Source organism: Camarhynchus parvulus, chromosome 4A (genome assembly GCF_901933205.1).
Source record: "Camarhynchus parvulus chromosome 4A, STF_HiC, whole genome shotgun sequence".
NCBI lineage: Eukaryota > Metazoa > Chordata > Aves > Passeriformes > Thraupidae > Camarhynchus > Camarhynchus parvulus.
In genome coordinates, this window is record NC_044600.1 from 2,569,143 (window position 1) to 2,594,856 (window position 25,714).

Consider the following 25,714-nt stretch of genomic DNA (forward strand, 5'->3'; position numbering starts at 1 on the left):
CTTCTGCTTAAAATCTGAGAATTAAACTACAGTTTAATTTGACATAATGCTCAGTTTAGCTTAATGCAACACTTCATTATCCAGCCACACAGAATTACCTGATTTGATATAATGTCATAAAAGGTATAATTCTCAGTGTAGCCTGTACCAGTTTGGCATGTGGCTGAAAAGATGGATCTCTAACCTGTACAGAACACTGAAAAATTAAGTAATTTGAAAATAAATCAATATGGCATTAGATAAAGGAGTGGCAGTAATGGAGTTATCTGTAACTCCAGCCGTTCCAATGACACGTGCATTCTCAGTTAAACTCCCTGTTCCATCCTGGCTGCCTTCTTAATGATAACCTGGAATGAAAAGCAGATAAATGGAGCTTGGGAGAGCTCTGTGCATTGGCCCTGCTGTGCTTCCCCAGGAGCCAGTGGCTGGTTCAGCACAGAGCAGAGCTTGCCTGGGCAGTTGGAAAAGCCCATCCTGGGTGTGTGCAGAAATTGGAATTTCTGAAAAACAGGAATGACCTCACGCTCTGCCAGGGGCACTCAGCAGCCTCAACTCCTGAGCAAGTGCAGTTGCCTCTGATTCCCCTGTAAAACAGGAGCACTCCTTCACCATGGTAATCAACTTCCAGTGCTTTGAGTCAGTAGAAGTAGGTAATAGAGGGAGCTAAAAGCAGATAATGACCCTCGATCATCATAAGGGTCATTAACTCCAGCAATTTACTAAAATACTTCACTTTTTGGTTGTTGTTCAGCACTTGAGATCATGCAAAGATCCTTGGTTGCATATAAAGCTCCAAATGAATCCCATCCTACAGAGCAATAGCAACCTTTTGCCACTGAACAGAAAAATAAAATGTGTCAAAGAGCAGCGAGGGAGCCACGATTCCAAAATTTTAACCTATGGAATTTCCCAGGTAAAATTAGCACAGCAAGAAAAGATGGGAGAAAGCAGTGCAGAGCATCACACTGATTTCAAGGCACAGGAAGAAGCACACACACAACAAAATAATCTAGAGAAGGGCACTCCAGGGAAAAGACCTATCCCCACAAGTATCCAATAATGAAAGAAAACTGGACATAATGAAAATGAACCTCCATTAATATGATTTCCCAAAAGGTCTTTTCTTTTTTTTGTATTAAATTTCATCTCACACATCAAAGTGAGTGAGAACCCAACTGATTGGCTTGCTGCTAAAGGACTGCAGATTTGCTTCTGATTGAGGAAAAATTGTGTGGGACTGAATTGCATTTTTAAAGGTTAGCAGGACACCTTATGCTCTGATATTGTTTGTTCTCATTTCATAGGGCTTTTCCTCTTGAGGTTTCATCTCCTTGTGGTTTTCTTCGAGTGCAAAGCTGTGAATAAATAAAATGCAATACATTGTACAGTATTGCAGAGAGGTCTTCATAGAAAATAATTTCACTTCTTCATTATACTTTTATCTTGCTCTTTTTTTTCCTACAGTAAGAGCATGCTATTTCTCCAAACTAGAAGAAAGCAAATTAGATGGAGCATCAGATAATAACTGTAACTTTGGTTTTCCATTAAAATAGCTAGAAGATGTAGCCTTGAAGAAATCAGCCAAATAAGAAATAATAATAGAATTTTTTTTATGGTTTACCAACATGCAGTGATCAAAAGTAATTTTTTTGGGTCAAATTATCTTAATAGAAAGTGGATTTAAATATGGGTTGTGTTGAGGCTGGATTTTCTTTACTCCAATTTTGCATGGGAGTATCAGGACTATTCAGAAAGGCTCCAGTTTGAAACCTCTCGGGTCTGAAATTGTTATCACAGAGTAAGAGCAGCTTTGCCTCACCACCCTAAAACACAAACCCTGACAAGGCAGGAGCTGTCCTTGTGCTGAAAATGGAGTTCAAGTATCTAGTCAGGCTTTGGCATAGTTCTGGACATCACAAGAAATGTGTTAATTAATATCACATGGGATAGCAGCTGATGAGATTTGGGATGTCTGTCTCCAGCAACAGTAAAGACCAATAGACTGGTGGAAAAAAAAAAAAAGGCAGAACAGTATTACAGTGGATTTTAATTTCAGTTTTCCCACAAGATAAGGCTCTCTTCACCCCTCACAGTGCTCCTTCCAAAGGAAGAATACATTAAAAACTGCCCAATACATGACAAAATTCCTGGACTTCAGCAGAAGTTATGCAAAGAAACAAGTTTCCTCTGCTTCAAATATTTCAGTGACATTTCAGTAGATTCTAGATTTAATTTGGATGAAATCCTCCCCCTCAAAGTGCCCACTTCCCACCTTCCCATCACCCTACTTCCAACTTCTGCTCCTACACTCCTGCATAAAGATGCAGCTGTGCTGCTCAGTCTTCCAAAAGTTTCAGGGAAGAGGAAATTGGCAACTGACTGCAATATTTTCCATTTATAACCCATCTCAGAATTGTTATCCTGACAAATTATCATTCTTAGTCTAGTTTTTTTTTTCCAAAAGCAGCCCTGGTGGCCTAATCCAAGAGGAACAGGAAGTCTTTAAAAGCATTAACTCAATCTGGGCTTTGTGATAGCAGTTATACGGTGAAATATCCAGTGTTTTCTGAAAGAAGCTCTCTGTGCACTGCTTGTCCCAGAGCTCAGGATGACACTGACCCTGCTGTCACCATGATATTTTCTGAGAAATCCCTTTGCCAGGATTTTTCTCCTGAGAAGCTGAGAAGCCTCTGAGGAAAAGAAAAACAATGATTATCTGCTGCTGTGGAATGCAGCAGGTGCATCTTTGATTGGTCCATGTTGGTTGTTTCTAATTAATGGCCAATCACAGTCCAGCTGTCTCGGACTCTCTGAGAGTCAAGAGCTTTTGTTATTCATTCCATTCCTTTCTATTCCTTGCTAGCTGTCTGATGAAATCCTTTCTTCTATTCTTTAAGTATAGTTATAATATTTTATTTTATTTTAATATAATATATATCATAAAATAATAATAACAGTGAGTTCTGTGAGCCAGAGAGAAGTTTGAGAAGAGGATCCATGTTTAACCCTGAAAGAGTTTCCTACCAAGGTCGTTGACACAGAACCCAAAAAAGAAAGAAGGATAAACAAGAGAAACCTGCAGCTGCCTGTTCCAACGAGCACTTTGTCTGTTCTGACCAATGAGTAAACTGAAGAGTTTTGTAAGAATGCATTAAAAGCATGCATGCTATAATAAAAACAGTTTGAAGTCTTCTGGAAATGGAGTGTGTTGTTTTGTATTGTCTGTCCCAACTACAATAAAAGGTTGGATGTATCACAGGAAACAAAATCCTGAGTGTTGGCACCAGAGAACTTTCAAAAAAAGCAAGTGCAGCCACCACCCACTGCCTGAGGACAACATTTCTCACTTTCTCCTGACTCATGGTTTCCATTCTGCTGGAATGAACCAGGATCCACTGAACCTCTGCACAGCCCCTTTCCTTGCTGTGTTTATACTGGTTATAACTGGTATGCCAAACAGACAAGCACAATGAATGCACTTGGGTCTTTGTCAGCTTATGGCAAAGAGTAAAGCAGGTGAATCAAACTGGTAAAAATACAGATACAAAAGGAGAAATTAATGGTAAGAAATATGGTCCTTTTAACACAGCATATCATTTGCATATGAATTTATTCTAGAGAAATAAGGCGAAATGTATCAGAGGATTTCATCTTTCTCTACATGGTAAAATGTACTAATATTTCAAACAACTTTGAACAACATACATGGAACAAGCACCCTAACAGTAGAGTCAATGGAGGTGAAAATATCTGAGTAAAATACTTTCTCTTACTTTGAAAACTCCTCTCTATGTTATCCATCTTTTAATTGCCTCAACTTTCTAACCGAGAGCAATCTGCCTACAGGACTGAAGGTCACGGCTTCAAAATGTTCTCAGCTTTGTGAGCCCTGGTTTTTAAAATTATTTCTGTATTAGATTTCAGAAACCATCTTACTCAGCCTCAGCTATCTAAAAGCCAAGTGTTCACATAGTTACCTCCCACAGGACCTAGAGGAAAGAGAGTTAAAGTGACTCACTGCAGCTTGTGGAGCTTGAGACGGCTACAGCAGTGATTCTCTCTGTGTGGTTTCTGCCTTCACCTCCTACAGAAGAAATGAATTCCAACCTAAGTCTTTCATTTAAAAAAAAATATTTCTGTTACCTTTACAGTCATTCAAAATGGAAACCATTGTCACTTGGAAGAAATCACACTGAATGTCTGTCTTCCACATCCAGAATTCCATCATCCCAAGTGAATGTAGGGCTGCAGGTGCTCTGCTTATCCCCTGTGCCCTGCCCTGACAGGAGATATCCAGGCCTGACACACCTCCCCTGATCCCCTCTGTCAGCATTTCTGCTCTAAATGTGCAAAAGACAATAAAAGGAAGCCAAAAATTGTAACAAGTAAAACATCACCTCAGCACTTCTCCTAAAATATTCACAAGATGCTGGTGTGTGAGAGGATCTGGTCTGACCCTTGTTTTGGTGAGATCCCACCAACACCTGGACGTGGCTCCATGATCCCCATGGGCTACAGCCAATGCACTTCTGCCTCCCATTGAGAAAACCCCAACCATCCTCAGCCACTCACCCAACAGCAAGGTGACAAAATTGATTTTTCTTTTCTTTTCCTTCTTGTTTTTACATGGTAAGGAAGGGGTTTTCCATTCTCACCTATCTGTTTTGCATATCCTTCAAAATATTATGAGCATCTATCCCATGGATTCACCTTTCCTTCTCCCTCTCCTCTTACAGCTGCTCTTGAGCTGACCCAGGAGGTTTTGAAGTTGTCATTTTTGTCTCTGTAATTCAAGTCCTTGGTTGATCCAGCTGTAAAGATTTAAGCTGGATCAACCAGCCTCTCCCTTTCAAAAACAAAATTGCTATTAAGCCTTTCTGACCTTTTATCTTTTTCTTCCAATCTCAGGCCACAGGATGGCTAAAGGAAAAACAATTACAGAAAAGAAAATCCATACAAAGCTTACAGCCACACACAAGGCCTGGAACACAAAGAGTGTAAGCCAATCTTCCACAGCCCCTCTGGAAGGTTATGATACATTCACTTGACAATTCCCATCACTGAACTTTGTTTTTGACCAGAAATGAAAAATCCTGTTCCAGCTCCTCATTCTCCTTCCTAAATAACACCCTAAAAAGAAAGCAATTAAAAAATTAACAGCAGACTGATAATCCTATCCTACCTAAACAAAAAACCAAACAAAAAACTGACCAAGCATTGACCCATCATATAAAATCAGCACATGCCAAATTTTGCTTCATTGTACCAAATCTGATTTTCCTCTCGTGGAACCCAGTACTTCTGAGATGTATAAATTAAAAGTGACTGGTCAGACACTCTCTTTTCCAGAAATAATTTAAAAACAAACAAAAAACAAAATTAGTTCCACTGAAATGAGTTCAAATGCTACAGAATTCATTTGGAGTGATAGCTTATACTGATTTACCCATAAGGTTGTGACATCCACTGGTAAATTATAATTTATTAATAGAGTATTTTGTATTTGAATATGAAATAAATTAGTCTAATTTTTAATTTATTTTTTTAAGATCGGATGAGAAGCAACTGACTTCAAGGTTCATATTTCAGCACAGAGTGTTCTAAACTAAATACCTCCATTAAATACAGATCTACATTCATGACTTGCAGTCTTTAAACCTGCCTGGTGTAAAATAAAGATTAAGTGGCATTTTTCATCAGGACTTGATCTTGATAAAAAAGTCCTTTTTGCAGATATATTTGATATTCATTATGTTTCTGTAACAGCCTCAGCATCTCCAGTGTTATCAAACCCCAGCAGAATCTTTTCATCTTTAATAATACAAAAGTAGACTTTGTGTTCCCAACCCTGTTCTCTCAGATTATCAGTATAAAAGCTGTGATTGACACAGGGAGAGGCAAACCAGTTCTGATGGAATCTGAGCTTTTGTTTGGGCTGGTTTCCCAAGGAGAGAAGGTTTTCTGTCTGCTCTGCCACGTCAGCCTTTGTCTGGCCATTCCTTTTTGCAGACCCTTGGACTGTTATTTTCAGGAATAAGTGCAGGGTGTGTTCAGGTGAGTTCTATTTGTGGTTTGATGAATTCCTGCAGTTTCTCAAGCAGACACCTTGTGTGTTCATTCATTTCCAAAGGACCCAACACTAAATGAGTTATTCAGCCCCACAAAAGAAAATTGGTATCTTTGCTATTACCCAACCAAACACATGAGATTTCATCAAAACAGCAGCTGATTTCTACTTTTTTAAATTTTATTTCAATGTGATGTCCACTCTAATTATACATGATTTTGGGAAGGTAATGATTCATCAGTTCCTATAAAAATTTCCCATAGTATTTTAAATTCTTTTTTTTTGGTTAAAGAAAAAGTCATCAATAGTTTTGGGAGCTCAATCATTTAACCCTGAGTTTTAGCATTTTCATTTCCTTTTTAGCATTTTAGATACAGAGAAATAGTTTAAGAATGCAGCTTTACACTGCATTCAAATGTAACAAAATTTATCATGTCAGTATTGTCAGGAATTTTACTTTTGCAGGCCTGAGGGGGGAAAAATAATATTATTTTATCAGAAATTTTCAACAGTAATTTTGGAGTGTCAATAAAAATAAATAAGGAAAATAGCATATTAAAAAGAATGTTAATTTCATTAAGTAACAGAAAATGTCTGAAAAACATTGAGTTACTAACAGCCATTCTACTGCAGAGGCATAAAAATGATCTACAGTCACAAAAAAAAAAAAACACATCAATGTGAATTATATCCTACAAATAATCATTAAAAATATTTGCTTTGCTCTGCTTTAAGTTTTTATTATTTAAATATAAATGTATCTAATATAATTTTAAATTTTCATGCTTCTGTCCCCTTTTAAAACACAGATATGCTTATTCCTGAAGGGACTGTAGATGACACAGGGAATAGCTTTAACACAGAACACAGAATCTTACTTTGAAGTATTCTCCACTTTGCCATGGAGAAAGAACAAACCCTTGGAACTTTTGATGTGTAAAAATGGATTGTGCATGAAGATTCTGTTTGTGGGACATGGACAGATTTCACTCAAGCAGTGAATGCCCTCAGAAAATAAAACTCCAAAGGGGCTTTGTTTTTTTCATGACAAAATTTTAGATTCTCTCATCTATCTCAAGAAAAATTACGTTCTTCACGAGTAAGATTAGTGCAGTTCATTGTGTGAAATTCCACAGTTATCATATCCTCATGTGAATTTAATAAAGCTCAGCCTTAGCAGCTCTTGAACAGCAGCCAAGCATTTGATTTGTTCTATTCCATTTTATTCATTTAAATGCATCTTGCTCCCATCTGGAATAATAAAAACAAACAGTTCAAGGAGTGATTGTGTAAAAAGGGGGCAATGAAATAATGGAATATCCCCTTGCAGCCCCCCTCTCCCACCTCTGGCTGTTTGATATCCATTTCAGAACTCGTGTTGCCATCCCCTAATTCCTCACAGGCAGCCTGTAAGAGGATTGCCAGGACAGATGTTGGAGCCCTCACACAACTGAGCACAGCCTGTCTCAGCCCTGCTCAGTGCTTCAAAGCCAAACTACTGTAACTAATAAATCATGCTTGGGAGCTGAGAGCTGATAATTGTATATCTTGTATACAGGAGGCATCAAAAGCCTTTTTTGCCTCCAATTACGTTTTCCTGGTTTAATTGCTCCTGACAGAATTATTCCTGTCTGCTTTTAATATCCAACCTTTGAGATAAGTTTCTGAAGAGGTTTGATGTGCTCATTGTGAGTGAAACAATCAAGATTGTGTCAACTTCTCGGGGCTTTCATTACAGCTAGAGGAAATTCAAATAAAAACTCACAACATGTCTATAAAATAAAGATGAATACAAAAGTTAATGAGCCATACAAGTGAGCAGCAAACAGTGCACTAGGGATTCACCCTAAAAATGCACACAAATAAATATATTTAAACTATTTACACACAAATAGATATATTTAAATTATTTACTATTTATAAGTAATTTGAATTTATTGGGTATTTATACATGGGAGTAGTGGATAAGACATAAGACATGTGCATAAAGACATTTAAGATTCTGATTTCCACTCAAAAACCTTTATATTTTGAGGATCCTATTGAGGACTCTATATCTGATTCTAATATTTTCTTGGGGAAATTATTAGAAGTCAGCTGAACAAGACCCAGAGAAAACTGATCTGAAAGAAGCTGGTTTTGAGTCCCATGACTGGAGTAGGGGATTTCACAGATCCCTTGGAACCTGAATTATTCTATCATTCTATGATCTTAAGAATTCTGATGTAAGAAATACATATATATTGTGTGACCCACCAACATATCCTAAATGGTTCTAATATATTGCCAAGGTTTATACACTTGGCACTAATTACTTTGGTTATTACCACAGTGCTGTTGTCAAATGTCAAATTGACACAACACCAAGTGCGAGATCCTACAAATGCCTGGATTCTTACACAACCCCCCACCATAGTTTCAACATATTAATATAAAAATAGGAAAACATAGCAGTAAGAAAATCTTAAACCATCCATTAAAGACAAGAAAACAAGAATCTCAGAGTGTTAGACCATACATGTATTATTTTCCAACATGGAAGAACAAAGAAAATATTTGGACAGAACATGAAGCAACTTGGGTTAAAATTTGCCTAAGTGATAATGAACAGAAGTGGGATGAAGAAAGGGAATGAATCAGGGAAGATCATTTAGAAGGAAGTGATTTACGACTCTGGCCATATGAATTTTTTAAAATGCATTCATCAAACCCTCCAGCCTCTTGTTTGCAAAATCAGTAGGTTTGATGATTCCCCCATGTGTAAGCAAACACCAATCTGTTTATCCCTGGTTTTTTTAATTAGTCACAATATCCTTTTGCTAGATTAAAAATCTACTTCAGGCTGTTGAAAAATCCATTCAGCCTCATGCTCCTAAACAGCAGGAAATGTCTTTGAACAGTGCCTTATAAAGAAAACAAGAAAAGTTTTAGGAAATGACCTTATCTTTTTGTGTATATATCTATACAGGCGTATAAGCTTCTACAATGTATGAAACAAGAATTAAAAAGGTAAGCATTCAGTGTGTCTAATGAGACACTTCTGAAAAACATTAGAGATCTGTATTTGGATAGAGTCACTGCTATCTGAAGGAGGAAAAACAAGATTTTCTTGTAGGATATTTAGCAAATCCCTTGTTCCCACTCAGGTGTAGAAAGTATTGCAGATCAAGGTGACTCAGCACGGACTGTGAGCACGGAATACAGCAGCGCTGATCACTGCTGCTAACAATAACAACAACAATAATAATAATAACAATATCCCCCACACCTTTCCAAGTGGCAGCAGCTCTCAGCCAGAGCTCTCGCTGAGTTCTGAGTTCACCACGACTTGGGAGGAACACTTCTTGTACAAATTGCCGTTGTTTGGGCTTCTAACTTTGAAATCAATAGCAATCAAAATCCCAGCAGGCTGGAGAAGTTGTTGCTTCCCTTCTGCTAGGCTTGAGAACATAATCCAATGTTTTCCTCCCCTCTTGAAGTTTCGTTTACAAATAGACTTATTTAAACAGAAAAGCCCTTTTCCACCTTCAGTTTGATTCCTTGGTGTGTTGGCTACAGACAGTTTCATGTTCAACACCTCCAAAAACAGATTTTGGAAAAGAGAAGACAGAAGCTAAGCTAGAAAATACTTAGGCTTTCATAGTGTTTAATTTAAAATATCTGTACCTATGTGCTTAGGTAGTTATAATAACTGGGTACTAGCAAGCAAAAGCACTTGCTTTTAAATTTATTTTAGTGTGTTACAAGAAATAGACTGCAACAAGCTAGAAGACAGTTTATTGTTATACAAAAACTGTAATTTTACATCAGGTAAGTTTAAAAAAAATCAATATTTTTGTACCATCTTTAGGAATTGAAATAGTTTCTTCTAGTTAAATAGCAAAGAAAACTGTACCATATATATTTTTCCAAGTCTGAGTTACTTTTCTTCTTCACTTCCAGCTCCAAACACATTCTTTCACAAAGGGAGGGAAACAATTTTTAGCAATCTATAAAAATCAGTCAATAACTCCATAAAGACACATAAATCCCTGATCTGAATCACTTTTCAGCCCAGATGTGAACACACAGCCACATGTCCAGATATATTCAGAGTTAGCAGAAGAATTCTGCTGCTTTTATCAATAATGAGCAATTAATGCAATTAATAAAATATGTGACTTAAATGTGACTTAAAGCTGCATCTGCAAAGATCTCTGATGTGGCACTCAGGATTTTGATTCCACACCGCAATAATAATTATAGACTGAAAAGATCTTTCTTTCCCCTCATCCTTTTCCACCATAACTTCTCTAAAGTTCTGAATGACCTTGTCTGTGCGGACACTGGCCAAGTCTGGTTGTCAGAAAATCACAAAATTTTGAGTAATTTCCAATTGCTCAAATGCCCTAAACATTCCAAGGGAAGGACTTTCCAAACTCCAGTCACCCATTTGAAGTTCATTTGCTTGTCTGAAACACACATGCCCAAGTGTCTGGAAAAAAACAGATTTTGTCCAATGTTTGTTTCTTTCTCACACAAGAGAGGGAGGGAAAAAACCAGCAGCACATGGATGGTTTAGGTCCAGACCTGGGAAAAGTATATTTGTGTGGGAAAACCTGTAATTGGAGACTTTCATATCATAGCTCAGGAGAAAACAGAGAACAGGAGGAGAGGGCACCTGATGCATCCAACAGCCATGGAAGTTCTCTCAGGAAAGGATGAAAACAATGCTGAGGACAACAGACCAAAATTCAGCTCATGATTCTTAGCTGGAATCCAGTGATCCAAAATCAAACCTCATACCCTCTGATACCATCATTCAGCTTTTATTGGAAATAAGCGATTTCAGCTTGAATGAACACCTTCCTTGGAAATGAGAACACAACTGAATAAAACCTATTTAAAAGATTGCAAAAAGTCAATAATGCCCCTGAAAAAATTCCTGATATCACACTTAATATCCATCTCTCTGCATATAAATAACTGAATTTGATTTACATGTGTTTATTTATGAAATAAGCACAAGCTCACAATTTGAAGAAAATACAAATGAGTCATTTTGCTACATTTTCAGTGGCAAAATTTAAGAATATGAGTCTATTCAGTAGAAAAAAATGGATTTTAGAATACCGAGAGACAGTACAGGAATGAGTAAAATAACCTTGTGAAAGAATCATAGCACTAAAACTCAAAACTGCACTTTTCATATTTGTATCCTAACCTCCAAATCACCAAGAGTCATTTTCTCACATATTGAGAACCCAGTACATTCTCAGAAGGGAAGACAAATCTTCCCAAAAATCAAATAATGTGGCAGATTGAAATCCTTAGAGCCTGGCTATCTTTCACAGCAAGAGATATTGGGATGGGCACATCTCTGCAGTTTCAATATTTACTGCCTGGAACTTTTGTTAATTGAATGTTTGATAAATGTGGATAGACACTCTCATGCTCCCAATATACACAGACAAACAAAATATAGAGACAAATATAAACACCCCCAATGTGCATGGAAACATCACTGGAAAAAAATGTGACTTTTCCTGCTTAGATTTCTTTGAAAACATTGTAGACAAAAGAAATGTGCTATTAGAGAGTTTGAGGTTTTCAAAGAGGCATATTCCTTCATATTTCTCCTTGTAAAGCTCACATGTGGTTAAGTTATTTAATGATCATAGCTCCTAAAATGTGAAAAATACCCGTCTCTGTAGAGGCTTGGTGGTGGGCATGCATTAAAAAAACAGACCAGAGGTGTATTTAAAAACAGTGCTTCTCCAGAAGGTACACAAACATCATCTATATAACAAATATAATCGTCAAACCAAATTTATTTTAGAAATAGATAAATAAGACATAAAAGGAACAGTGCTCAGTAATTCAATATGAAAGCAAAAATATATATTCAAATCATTTGTTAAAAAGATTTTACAAATAATAGGTAAGACCAGGATACACCATAAATATATGTTTTATGGTAAAATGGGAAATCACCAGAAAAGTGTAACAAAGAAAAACCTGCAGCATTACAGTTTATGTTAAAAATATAACTCTATTTACATCACAAACCAGTTTTGTTCCTGACAGCCCCTACTGCCCTTCAGAACTGAACTCAGAAGGATTTAAATCCCCCAAAGTTCCTGCAGTGCCTCGCTTGCTCTCAGGGGTGTTTGAGGTCAGGTGGGAGGGAGCTTTGGTAGACAAATCCACAAAAATTCAGAATAATTGGCAACACAGCCCCGGCTACAACCAGCTCACCTGAGAGCCAGCCCCAGCTGCTGTGCTGGGGGCTGCAAGCAGCCATGGGATCACTCACACTTAAAAGTGGCAATAAATAAAGAAGTTTTCTCTTTGTTCAGCCCCACATTGCACTGGAATCAACCCCAAGCTCTGGGTTTCCCTGCAAACACAGCCTGGCTGCTTTGGAGATGGGGCAGTGAGCACCAAAGGGGAATTCCTTGAGAAGTTTACACTGAGGTGACTGTGGTAATTGCAGTCTGAAATATGATAAATATATTGATATTCCAAAGAAAATATAATGAGTTATCAAGTTCAAGAGTAACAATTGGTTGACTCAGTGATTTTTGCTCATAACTCGCCCTGACTTCTAAGCAGTCAGAAAAAAAAAATATTTCTGTAGGTGAAAACATTTGAGAAACAGAGTTGGTTTTGAAACACATATATCTAGCTTTGACTCAGGATACTAATATTATTTCAAACAAAAATAATAGAATTTTTTGACTGGCCTTCATCACAGAAAAGTGTAGAAATTGATATCCAGCACACACACACGTATTTGGTCAATAACCATTAGGCTTTCATGTACCTATTCAACCATCAGGAGGAAATGAGCTCTGAACAAGTTTCATACCAGTCTACGAAAAAACAACTTTTTAAAAAGTGATATTTAGAAGTAAGAAAACAAAACCAGACAAAACACATGAAACTGAGCCACTTCAGAGGTTTCTGGCTTTCCCTTAGGGCATTAGGAAAGTTCTGATGTTTGGCTGGGCTGACTCATGAGAGAACCAGAGGAGGGAGATTACTGACTGGGACCAGTAATTAAACCATGTGATGTACCTTTTATTTCATTTATGTAATTTTTGGACATTTTTAAATCATCCTAGATGCTTTCAGAATTGTTAATTGGTAGACTAGAATGTTAGGACCAGTGTAATACTAGGAAAACGTTAAAGCTTTAGCTAAGTTAAAAGCAAAGGAACTCAAAATGAAGTATACTCTTCTCTGAAAGCACATAACTGGCACATCTGGTACAAGAAAGGTACTTATCAAAGGTTCTCTTCATACTCAGTGTAAGAAAGTAGGCACTTCTAGAGGGTATGTAGTCCTAAAACCAAAATAACCTGCTACAGCCTATCTATGCCTTGTCACCACCAGAGAAAAAAAAACTGAGGGCAACTACATATTCACTTGATATGACTAAATTTCATTTAAAAAAAAAAAACACACAAAAAAAATCCCAAAATTTTGATTGTAAGCATTGAAATTATTTGGTTCTTCTCTTAATCAACCATTAAGTTTATGTACAGGGGTTTTGTCAAAAGGGAAATCCAACCTAATTCTCGTAAGGAGAGAAATCAAAGACTCAAAGTCAACCAGAAACTCAAAGCCTGACAAAGCACTCTGAGTGGGGCCCAAGGGCTGGAACTCAACCATCACTGAATTTTCCCATCACCCGCCTAGGAAACACGTCCACAAACAACTGCAGCAGGAGCAGAGTGAAGGACCCCAAACAGCACCTCTGGGAGAAATCCCAGCATGAATTTTAAACTGGCTGAGCTGTGGCACTGACTCAATAAATGTCACTGCATGCCTGACCACTGGGAGTGTTGGGGGATTTTAGTTTGAAGCATAAATGCTGCAAGGCTGCTAAAAGCAGGAAGAGCAAAACTGACAGGTACATGAAGTTCTTCCCAAGAAAATGATCCCATCATGGGAAATGAAAAGCTCTCTGTAACAGTCATAGCTATAATTATGCAATACAATATGCTGAATTACAATACGTACTTCATTATTAATAGAATTTATTTTACAGATCAAATAGCCAAATACACATTGGTTTCTTTTTTAAAGAGCCAGATAGCAAATGTGGAGCAAACTATAGGCAACAGTCATGGTAGACATTCTGCAGTCCAAGAACTGAGGCAACGTGATTATTAAGTACAAGCCTATAAATATCTTTACATCAAACATACAGTAATGTGTAAGAATTCCATGTTGTAGTCTAATTCATGAATCATTAATAACTTTTTTCTTTAAAAGAACGTTCTATATACTGTATACATCCCAGTTAAAAGCAGTGTCTGTATTTCATTTTATTCTAGCAAACTAATATTACATGTCTTCATATAAGTGCAGAAAACAGGGTTCTTTATACTCCTTTGCTTCCTAAGAGATTTTGCATTGCATATGAAATTCTAATATTATAGATGATACATATTAAGCATTACTCCCTAAAATGTGAGGCAATATACAAGAACTTGCAACCAACCTTCAAACAAAGCTATGATACTCAAGTTTTATTTTGTAAATGAGCCGTGCTAAATAACAAATGATAATATAAAAAAAACTTTAGTTTTTAAAAAAAAAAAAAACAACAAACAAAAAAGCCAACCAACCAAAAAAAAAAAAAAACCAACAAACTTTATAGAAGAATAATTAGGGAAGAAAAAGAAACAACAGTAGGCCATTTACCCCCATGTGCTGGCTAACAGTGAAAAAATTGTGTCCACTATTTCCTATTTTATTACACTGAAAACCAAGCCACTGGATTTATGACTTTTTCTTTTTAAATAAAAACACTTCCAAAGGTTAAATGTTTGGCACCTGTTAAATAGACATTATCTAGACTTCAGCAAGCAAAATGAAAATTAAATTTTCCTTTTAAAAGTTATGTGAGTGCTTTCCAGTTATTTAAAAGGTGACCATTTATTATAAAATGTTGTGGATAAGAAAGCAGGAAGTACTAGTTTTTCACTACTACTATTGTGCCTAAAAAATGAGAAAGCAGTGACTTGATCATTTCTATTTATGATCCATAGCAGCAATATCATCATTAAAAATATTATGGATACATATAAATAACACTTAACTCTTAATATGAATAATGGTGCTATAAGTGACAACAACTCAGTTGTTTTTCTTTTAAATGCAGGGAGTATAAAGAACTTTACATTCTCTTTTTAACATATGAATAAAATTTATTGCTCCCTTTTAATATATTCATAGAAACAAAATTCCTAATTTGTTTCAACTAAAATAAATAAGGAAAAAAAAAATCTGGGACAAGAAGATGATTACAAGCAAAATAAATTTACCATAATCACCAACTGTGAAGAAGGATGGGTCACATTACTTTTGTTTTCTTAGCAAAACTACGTTTATAGAACACTATAGCACAACGTACTAAAATTTCTTTGTCTTTTCCTTTTAAAAAAATCCTTGCCCTTGATACCTTTCAGTAGGGCAGCTTGAACAGTTCATGGTCACTTCCAAACCCCTCTGGAGATGAGTCGATAAATTTCTTCGGCAACCAGAGCCAGGACAAAGGGCTTTCTCGTGCTATTTCCTTGTTCCCATGTTTGCTGGCTTAACATCATTGAGTACACGTACGACTTCAGTACATAACATCAGCTGGGATGGCCTTCAGAGCTGGCAAACAGAGAAACAGCATGAGAAAAGCCCTTTCCTGCAGCATTTGCACCATAAATTGTCACGTTCACTTCCAAATTTCTACCGAACCTCGAGCGCTGCGCGGTCTGAGGTGTTCTAAGTAACGAACCACTCCTGGGGTGCCCGTGCTCTACACACAGAGCACAAATGCTGCAGCAGAAGGAGACACAGAAATAGCTTCCATGGATATTATTCTAAATTTCTTACTCCTCTTTTTGCTTTATCCACTCAAACCCAAAGTGCTGTGGCAAGATTGGAGCTGTCAGAAGGCTGCTGCACCACCTAGAACTGGTTCTACAGGGGTTTTGTGGAATTCATGCAAAAGCATTGCTCCTAAAAGCATAAAATATTTTCTATTTGAAGAATTATTTTGCATCTTTAATCTAAATTTGTCATCAACAGGTTTAGTCCTAAAGATTCACAGAAATTAGGCTGCGCTACCTAGAACTGGTTCTATAGAGGTTTTGTAGACTTCATGCAAAAGCATTACTCCTGAAAGCATGAAATATTTTCTATTTGAAGAATTATTTTGCATCTTTAATCTAAATTTATCATCAGTAGGTTTAGTCCTGAAGATTCACAGAAATTAAGCCATTCTGATCAATTATTTGACAGAAAAGAAAGCACTGTCAATACCACAGTCCCCAAGACACCAGCCACTCACTGGTCAGGAAATTGCTATCAACTGCAGATTATTGAGTGCAATACCTTCTGGGAGAAAACAGGAAAATAAACAAGTGTGAAAATTAAACCAGAGTTAAGTCAGACATCACTGTTAGCAATGGTTTATAGTTAAGTAAGACATCTGAAACAGCACAGCTGGGTCACAAGGAGAAAAGAGTAAACTTTTCAGTTATCCCACTGAAAAAAATTATGTGAAATGCACTTAATGTTTGAAAAATTACATTGTTTCTACTTCAAAGCAAGTGGCTATTGGAGAGGGAACTGTGTGTCATTCTGCACAAAAATCACTCTGTTATTAATGCTCGAACATCCTTTAACAACTTCAGGATAAACTCAGTCAATGAGCTCTTACTGGGGAAAAAAAAGAAAAAAGTGCCTTTGTTTGCTCTGAATTTTTTTTGTCATATTCAAAATCTTTCATTATTTCCTCACACAAAATACAAATTTCCTTTTCACTCCGTTTCATGCTCTGTTTTTGCCTTCTACTATGAGGGAAAGGGGGCACTTTCCAGACACCTCCCTCCACGCTTTTCTAGTGAAAAGTATTAAAAGGAATCACTGAAGATGTTCTACCAGTGTTGCACAGAGGAAAAGCATTTTCTTGACCAGCTTTACTTCAGTAGTGATGCACATTTAAATAATTGCTTGTTAACTTCTGACTTGCACACTTTGACTCATATTTCAATTAGAAATCTCTCTTCCAAATTCAAATATCTTTTTTTTTTTTTTTTGGTGAAATGAGTGTACATGGTGGCAGATCAGAACCACAAGCAAAATTACCGGTCACAAAAGTAAGGTAAAATAACAAGAATACTTAGAATCACAGTAATCCGTTTTGAAATGGCTTTTAGGAAGGGCTGATACCAACAGTTATTTAGCTAAAATTTAGGAGAAAATGTTCTTTGAGTGTAATTTACTCTGTATCTGTCAATACAGAACACCAGTGCTATGTCTGTTTTACACCTCAGAGCACCAGCCTTGCCTACTGATGATTACAGGATTCTAAATTAAACTCACTGTTATTACACAAAACAAAAAATCCTGCAGCTAAATATTGATGGAACAGGTGAGTTTCAGAGCTGTTCTTTTCAGGAGCACTGCAATATTCCTTCCACTCACATCCTGAGCTCACTGTTCTCACAGTGTAATGACATTACAGCACATTTTAAATCAGAAACCCAAATACCCCATAACTGTAAGCAGGTCTAAGCAGGCAGTGATAGAATCACAGAATTGAGGCAGCGGGGGCCCAAAATTCCATATATTTGAAATGAGGGCTACTTCCCATTCAGATGTCTGTAAGGAGTGCAATGTCTGCCTCCATCAGCTCCTAACAAACCAGCAGAGAATTTAATCTGAAATTTCTATTCATGAGTGTGGATAAGTGCAGAGATGAGAGAGTCCTGCCAGCTGAACTCCACCAATGAAGATTTGCATCAGCAAAGTGACAGAAATCCATCTCCATGCCTGCTCCCTCCCTCAGCAGCTTCCCCAGCAAGGTGCAGCTGAACTCACTGACACACCAGAGACCTGTGGGGTGCAGGGAGAACCCCCCAAAAAAGTAGAAAATCCCAAATCAGAGCACATTGCACCTTCCAGCTCCTGCAGTGGCAGAGGCGCTGCCTCCATGGGCACTAAAGTTCTTCAAGTCAGAAAAATCTTATTCTGGAGTTAAAGATGGCAATAATCCAAAAGGCCACAGGACCTGAGTGACCAGGTGTACATTTGCCAAGATTTCCCCTGTATTATGCTTTCTACTGTTTCCAAAAAAAAAAAAAAAAAAAGCACATCTGAAAGATGCTCTGTGTTTCTGCACCAAAGAAAACTTTTCTGAAGCCCACAACTGCCAAAACAATGGAAATCTGATGGCCTGGAAATTCAGTTTGATTTTTATAACATCTGAAATATCATTCAGTAAAAGAAAGGGAGAAGAAGAAGGAGGATGCACTGCAGGTTCTGATGAATCTTTGCAGCTTTGGCTTCTTTGAATCAAGCTGCCACAGATAACACTGTGCTCTATAATTATGCATGTTTTGACTAGACAGGCTGATACCTAGGCAGGCATTTGAAATGTCTGAATGTTGTTTTAAAGTGCATGAGCAAAGATTTCAGATTTTGAAATTGTGTTACATGAAAATGAGACTGAGGCAAACTCCTCTCCCGTCTTCTCATCCTCCCCATGCAAATGCGAAGAGAATTAGAAGATTTGTGTCGCTGTGGAACACTTCACACAGTTTGCTCCCACTGAGGTGAACGTCAAAAATAACTGAGCTTTTACAAAGCTTGTAGACAAATAAACTTTAAAGATGCTCTGCGTTTCTGCACCAAAGAAAACTTCTCTGAGGCCCACAACTGCCAAAACAATGGAAATCTGAGGGCACGGAAAGTCAGTTTGATTTTTATAACACTCCAGATATCCTAGTTTGAAAAGCCTTATTATGAATAAGCCCCTTCACAATTTATCACTTGGTAAAACTCCTTTAAAAGAATTATCTCTAGTACATCCTCCAAGAAAGCATGCTACTCTGAGGGTCTATTGCCACTGGTAGTGCTTAACTCCTCCTGGTAACTTCAGAACAATATCAGTACCTCTGCCCCTTGCCCTCTCTCACACAAAAAGAGCAACATTTGACCTCTCTCCTAGGGGACACTGCAGGAAGAACAAACTTTCCCTTTTCAGTTTCCTGCAGTTTATGATTCAAAGTGTCCTCAGCTGCTTCAGGAGTCTCCAATTGCATCCCCATAAAAATTTCAGCTGTGGCACTGCTGTATTTATTTGCCCACATGACCACTAAAGAGATATTTTGGGGGTTTTTAGTAGAAAAACCTTTCCCTCTTTGCTTGCATGCTTTTTGAGTACAACTGCTATAATGACTTTCTGTCATTTTATAGATCACTTAGACAAATTTAGCAGTAAAGCAAAGGCATAATTTCCTTTCTTTAAAGACTTGAATCAATACCATTCAGACGGACACAAAATTTAGAGCTTCCAAAGAAAACATATATTTTTAGCTGTAACACAATATTATTTCAAATATCTGAGTAGAAAACTTTGCATGAACAAACCTAACAACAGTTGAGATGTGCAGCCTATAATAATATCAGTCCCCATTACAAACTGAAGAGACACTTCACAGTGAACAGAACATTCTTTAGGCTCCTTCAGAACTTTTGGCTTGTAAAATAGCTGCATTATGGTAAAAGTGGTAAATGATATTTTCACCTCGCATCAGGCATCTGATTTTCACTTTTCAAACTGGCACATCTCCCTTTCTAACTGAACTGACTTGTCCTACAGTTTTCTGCAAATTCAGAGAGTGTCTGACCCAAAATTCTCCAGAACCACAAGGATCCTGTTGGTGTCTGAGGCTGAAGGGTGGTGGGACAGCAGCTGGAGACAGTTCTGTGCCTCAGGATTATTTCTGTTTATATTTGCTTCTTTTTTTTTTTTTTTGCTGGCTAACAGAGACAACTCTCAAGTAGCCCATCCTGAGACACCTTCCAGAGGAGATAAAACTACCCAGACTACAAATACAGGGTAGGAGTGAGAGTGACTTCTAAAAGATCTGTCGAGCTTTAAGAAATTCTTTACTTGTTTTTACTTACCAAAAAATACAATTTTCATTTAGTCACAGTCAAACACAACACAAAGGATTTCCTCTAATGGTCCAACTTATGTAAAGAATGCATTAATGAAATCACATAAATTTATTTTTTTGAAAAAAGGTGGATTCATGTATTTAAAGGTGACTGCTGTTTCCAAATTAGTGTAAAGGGCCATTGTGGTGATTAGTTACCCTTCCTCCAAACAAGGTATTCACTTCCATGCAGAAAAATATCCCTGAGAGAAGGATAGCTGCAATTTCAACAAAATCAGTACGAACTATAACAATAATCTCTTTTTTTATCTATTCACTATATCATCCTAACAATGCTAGGTGCAGCTCTATGAAGATAAGCTGGTATCAGCTAGTGAGCATTAAAAAAACCCCACAGTTCTATTCTGCTTTTCCAGATAGGAACCCCCTGTCACAGACCTTTAAGGCACAGATAAAGGGAAATGCTCTTTCCCCCAACCAACTTGTGCAGAAGAGAATTGCTTCCCATGCCACTTTCTAGGTTTTTACTGCCGCAGAAGGGACCCTGAGAGTCACGAGCCTGCTTTCTTTGTTGGCAGCATTACTGCAGGACAAAGTGTGTTTCAGCAGACAATGGCAGAACCTTTTTGGCTCACAGGAACTGTACCAGAACTCCATTGAAAAAAATCACTTAGATCAGACCTACAGAGATGCTGGAAACAGCACTGTCCTCTGCTCAGAGCGATGGGAGTTCAAACATGTGAACAAACTTGGCAAGGGGCTTTTCTGATATGCAATTTAACTTGACACACCTAAATACATTGCTTAAAAAAACGTTATCCACAGTGATATAGATTACCATACAAATTTGTGTTGGTAAAGGGAGCAAAATAGAATAAAATCAACAACATATCCTGAAATTTTCAAAGATATGATGACTGCTCTGAATGAGAAGCCTTAGCATGTTGTTACCATTACAGTTGTAATAAAACAAAGTTCCCAGAAAAAAATTCAGCTGGAGGAAGAAGTTTACCAGACTTAAGTCATGCTGAGGATTTGTTCCCAAGCAATAAGTTAAGCATATTATCAAGTTAAAATATATTATCAATAATAAAATAAACACTCCTGAACTGTTACTTTGTGATTTAATTCCTTAACCAATGAAAGCTTAACTAGAAAACTCTCCCCACTGAAAACTTTGTGATACTTGGGAAGAAAGAGAAGCAAACAGATAAACAGAAAAGTTTGATAAAACTGTTCAAAATATGGATAAATATTAGATTCTATTTCCAGTGACTTAAAGCTTTTCTGTAAGGTCTTGAAGAATAAAGGGTACTTGAGTTCTCAATTTATTTTTAATTTTAAGCTGAGGATTCTTTAGACATTTCTTTTGTTGTACTGCATTTCTAAGAAGCTAATACCTGGTTTATCAGGCAGAGCAGCAAATAAGTGAGCTCAATTATGCTGATGTTTCTAATTTTTCCCCTAACTTTGCCTGTCAGCTGTGTCATTCCACCAGATTTAAGGCTCCTTCCAGTCTGAAAATGCCTCAAACTCTCGGAGGAAAATCCTCGCCTGCTCCTGAGAGACCTTGAAGCAAAGCTACGCCCAAATGAAGGCTGCAATTCCAGACTCCATTAGTATTAAGAACCACTTATGAGCTCCTCTAAAGCTTTATTGCTTTCCACCCAGATTGTCTGGATGCTCGAGCACACCAGGCTGGGGGGGACAGTCCCACCCTGAGCCCTCCGAGCTGCTCGAGGTCCCGCGGTGAGGCGGGAAGTGCCATGCTGCCATCTGCAGTCAGGACACCACCACAGGGAGCTCTGCCTGCTCCATCTCCTCACAGACAATGCTCTTTCCCCTTCCCATTTTCTCCCTTACCGCTCAGGAAGCTGGAATTGTTTGTTTTACAACGCCTCGACTCTCAAAGCTTTACCCCTTGCAGGAGAACTTGAAGCGCTTCAAACTGGAGTTACAGGATGGGCAAAGTAAGGAGGGAAGGAGGGAAAAAGCACCTTAAAAATTCCATTACCTGTCTGGTGTGTATGGGGCCTGGGGTCTTGAAGCCTCCTTGACAGCTGCATTCAGAAACACTGTAAGGGTCCGAGCTGCTGGATGAGCACTTGGAAAGCGAGTCACAGCCCACCACAAAGGTGTTATCTAGAGGCAATTCCTGAATGACATGGTGCTTCTTGGGGGGTACAGGAGTCTCAGGTTTAATTTGGAAGGTAGGCTGCGGAGAAGCAGACTTGTAGTGCTTTGCTAAGTCTGGGCTATCAGGTTTAAATGTGGTTGGTGTGGTGGCCCAGTTATATTTTCCCATAGTCTGTTCTTCTAGCTCTACGGGAATGTCTAAAGTGCCATTTATGTGCTCGTGGCCAGGATCATCAGGCTTAGATTCTTCAATGGTCACAAAGTTGAGGAGGAGACTCTTTGGAGAGCGCTTCTTCTTCTTCTTCTTTTTCTTGATCTGCCTGTTCTCTTGGTTGGGCGAAACCCATTCACCACTCTGCTTATTTTTTTGGACAACCTTGTGCCTGGGCGTCTGGCGGCACCGGACTAAGGCGGTAACAAAAATTACCAGAATAACTGTCATGGTGCCTGCAATAATGGCAATGATGATCTTGACATAATCATTGGTCTGTGGGGTTATCTCACCATCCCCAATGTTCTGGCCAACTGGAGTTTCCATATTCCTACGCACCAGCTCTTGCACGTAGGAGCTGTTGGTGACCGTCTCGTTCACAAACAAGTGCACAAGAGCTATGGTGTAAAGAGACTCCGGCTGTCCCAGGTCGTTCACCTTGATCACCAGTCTGTGCAGGCCATGATCTGATGTGATTACCTTCTCTTTCAAAGTGATATTGCCTGTTAATTGGTCAATGGTAAACAAGCCCCTGGAGTTCCCACCTATGATGCTATAGCGGAGCTCTGCGTTCATTCCCGTGTCATTATCAACTGCAAAGACTTTAGTGACTACAGACCCCGGGCTGGCTGACGTTGGGACCAACTCATAGGAATAATTAGAGGAGGGAATAACAAAAACGGGCCTGTTATCATTTACATCGACAACATTGATGGTCACTTTGGCAGTTGAGGAACGCTGCAGTCTTCCTCCATCCACTGCTTTCACCTGGAAAGTGTATGATCCCTGCTGCTCCCTGTCAAAGGTAATATTAGGCCTTATTACACCAGTGAGTGGATCTATAATGAAATTATCTCTACCATTTAAGATAGAGAGAGTGACTGCAGCGTTGTCTCCCGCGTCAGCATCCGTAACTGTGATAAGCCCCACTGTGCCATACATGGGCAGGTTTTCTGGCACATAGAAATTATATTCATTATGTGTGAAAGCAGGGCTGTTATCATTCTGGTCCAGCACTGACACCGTCACGGTAGCATTGGTCTGCAAAGGTGGCATCCCATTATCCTTAGCCAGCACAGTGAAAGAGTACCTGTCCTGCTTTTCTCTGTCCAGCTTTCTCACTGCTGTCAGGATGCCTGTGCGGCGGTCCAGGTTGAAAATTGGGGGTGCATCAGGACCCAGGATGTAGCTGATCTCGGCATTCCGCCCGCTGTCAGCGTCTGTAGCGCTGATCTTGGTCAGCTGAGTACCAGGAGCGTTGTTTTCAGGGATGGAAAGGCCTATGATGGGCTGTGTGAAGACTGGGGCGTTGTCGTTTTCATCCTTAATTTTGATCAGGAGCATTGCAGACTGGTTTAAGGGAGGCTTCCCTGAATCTGAAGCCACTATTTTGATGGCATATTCCCGTGTAGCTTCATAGTCTAGAAAGGTGGCAGTCTCCAGGAGAAACTGATTATCAAACACTGGTTTTAGCCTGAAAGGAACATCATGATCTGTAAAACAGGTAACTTTCCCATTCTGGTCAGCATCCTTGTCCATCACTGTTATCAAAGCAATTTTTGTATTAAGGGGAGCCTTCTCGGACAAAAGCACTGTCCCATTCACGGGGTTGATGATGTACCTGGTGTCTATTGATGGGACATTGTCATTAATATCTGTGACATTAACAGTCACCGTGGCTCTTGAGGGAGTGGAGCTGCCATCGCTTGCCAGAACAGTCAATTTGTGCACGGGGGACTCCTCCCTGTCCAGCGGCTCCCTGATGGTGATGAGCCCAGTGGTGTTATCGATGGCAAAGAGCCTTTTGGCCAGGCTGGAGATCTGATTGCTGAAGTAGAAGTGGATCTGCGCATTGGAGCCCAGGTCGGCGTCGGTGGCGTGGAGCTGGGACACGGAGGTGCCCACGGGGGCGTTCTCGGGCACGCTGACCTCAATGTCGTTCTCCTTGAACACCGGGCGGTTGTCGTTGACGTCGGTCACCGTCACCTGCAGGATGGCAGTGCTGGACCTCGGGGGGCTCCCACCGTCTTCAACTTTGATTTTCATCACATAGGTGTCCTTCTGCTCCCTATCCAGGATCTGCTGGACAATCAGTTGAGGCCACTTGTCTCCCTCAGGTGTCTCAGTTATGTCAAGACCAAATACATTTTGACCCTATGAGACACAGAAAGAACACACTTTAGCTTGACAGTGTATTTAAAAGAAAAAAAAATCCCATTATGTTTCTGAAATTTATATATATTTATATATATAAATATATATAAATATATATATTATACTCTATACAGGAATATATATTTGTACATTTATGTTTATTTTTCCATATCTAGTTTTGCTTTAAGCTCCAGAGCCTTGAGAAAGCTTCAGAGCAAACATGGCAATAAATAGATACTTTAGAAAAAGGGGAAATGTAAGAGTGATGGTGATTTTTTTCATCCAGATTCTCTATTCCTAAAGAAAAGTTATTAAATTCCTGGACTGATGTAATTCAGTTTTTCTGTTGTATAAGTCAGTGTGGAAATGAGGAATGAAGCCGAAGTTCAGTCACTGGAGGACCTATTCCAATATTCCATTTCAAGGAAACCAACAAAGATAAAGGGATTATTTCTCTGTTTGTGGAGCAACTCTGGACATGATCTGAAACCATTAGCATAAAAAACCAGACCAAACCAAAAAAAACAACCAACCAAACATAAAAACCCCACCAGACCAATACCATCATTGATAAAGTGCTTACTACATAATTTAGATGTCGGATGATACAGACAAAACTAGATCTTAACAGTTCATCAGAAATATATTTAAAAACTCATTAAAACTATTCCTGCATTCATCACTATATGTTTTATATTTGTAGTGAAATTGCAATCCTAGTGAAAAAAAGGACGACTTATTTTCATTTCAAAAATATCACACAACTGTGAGATCAATTTGAAAATGATCAATATTTTTCATGGGGTTTGTTGAACATCTCTGGAACTGCACCAAAATGCTACATATATTGCGCAAACACAGCTTTTTTAAAAAACAGTAGTGCTGACAAATCTGCTAAAATAAATATTGGAATTTAGAACTAAATTCTCTCTCTCTTCTGCTGTCTCTTCTGCAGGAATGCAGAACAGTGTAATTATCCTCTTTTCTTATATCTCACCACACAGAGGAATGATTGCTGAAGTAGTAAAGGCAGTTTTCCAGCCACACCTTCCAAAAGGGCAGGGCGACAACACAGATGGCTAATGCTGAACGCATAGGATGACCAGAAAAAAGAAGGCATAAATAAAATTGTGGACTAACTAAGAGTTCCTTTTAATGTGTAATATTCGTAATCATGAACAACTGTTCTTC

General features: G+C 38.4%; 1 protein-coding gene across 5 annotated transcripts in view; it reads right to left on the reverse strand.

The window, feature by feature from the left end:
- The window catches only part of PCDH11X (protocadherin 11 X-linked), a 420,711-nt gene that overhangs the window by 327,791 nt on the left and 67,206 nt on the right, over positions 1 to 25,714 (reverse strand). For 4 of the 5 annotated variants that reach the window (XM_030967927.1, XM_030967925.1, XM_030967926.1 and 1 more), the window contains one exon: positions 22,037 to 24,523. In XM_030967927.1, the coding sequence (XP_030823787.1) occupies positions 22,037 to 24,523 (2,487 nt within the window). Of the gene's footprint in view, positions 1 to 11,859; positions 15,719 to 22,036; positions 24,524 to 25,714 lie in introns of those variants that run through there. The other variant, XM_030967929.1, reaches the window with a different exon arrangement.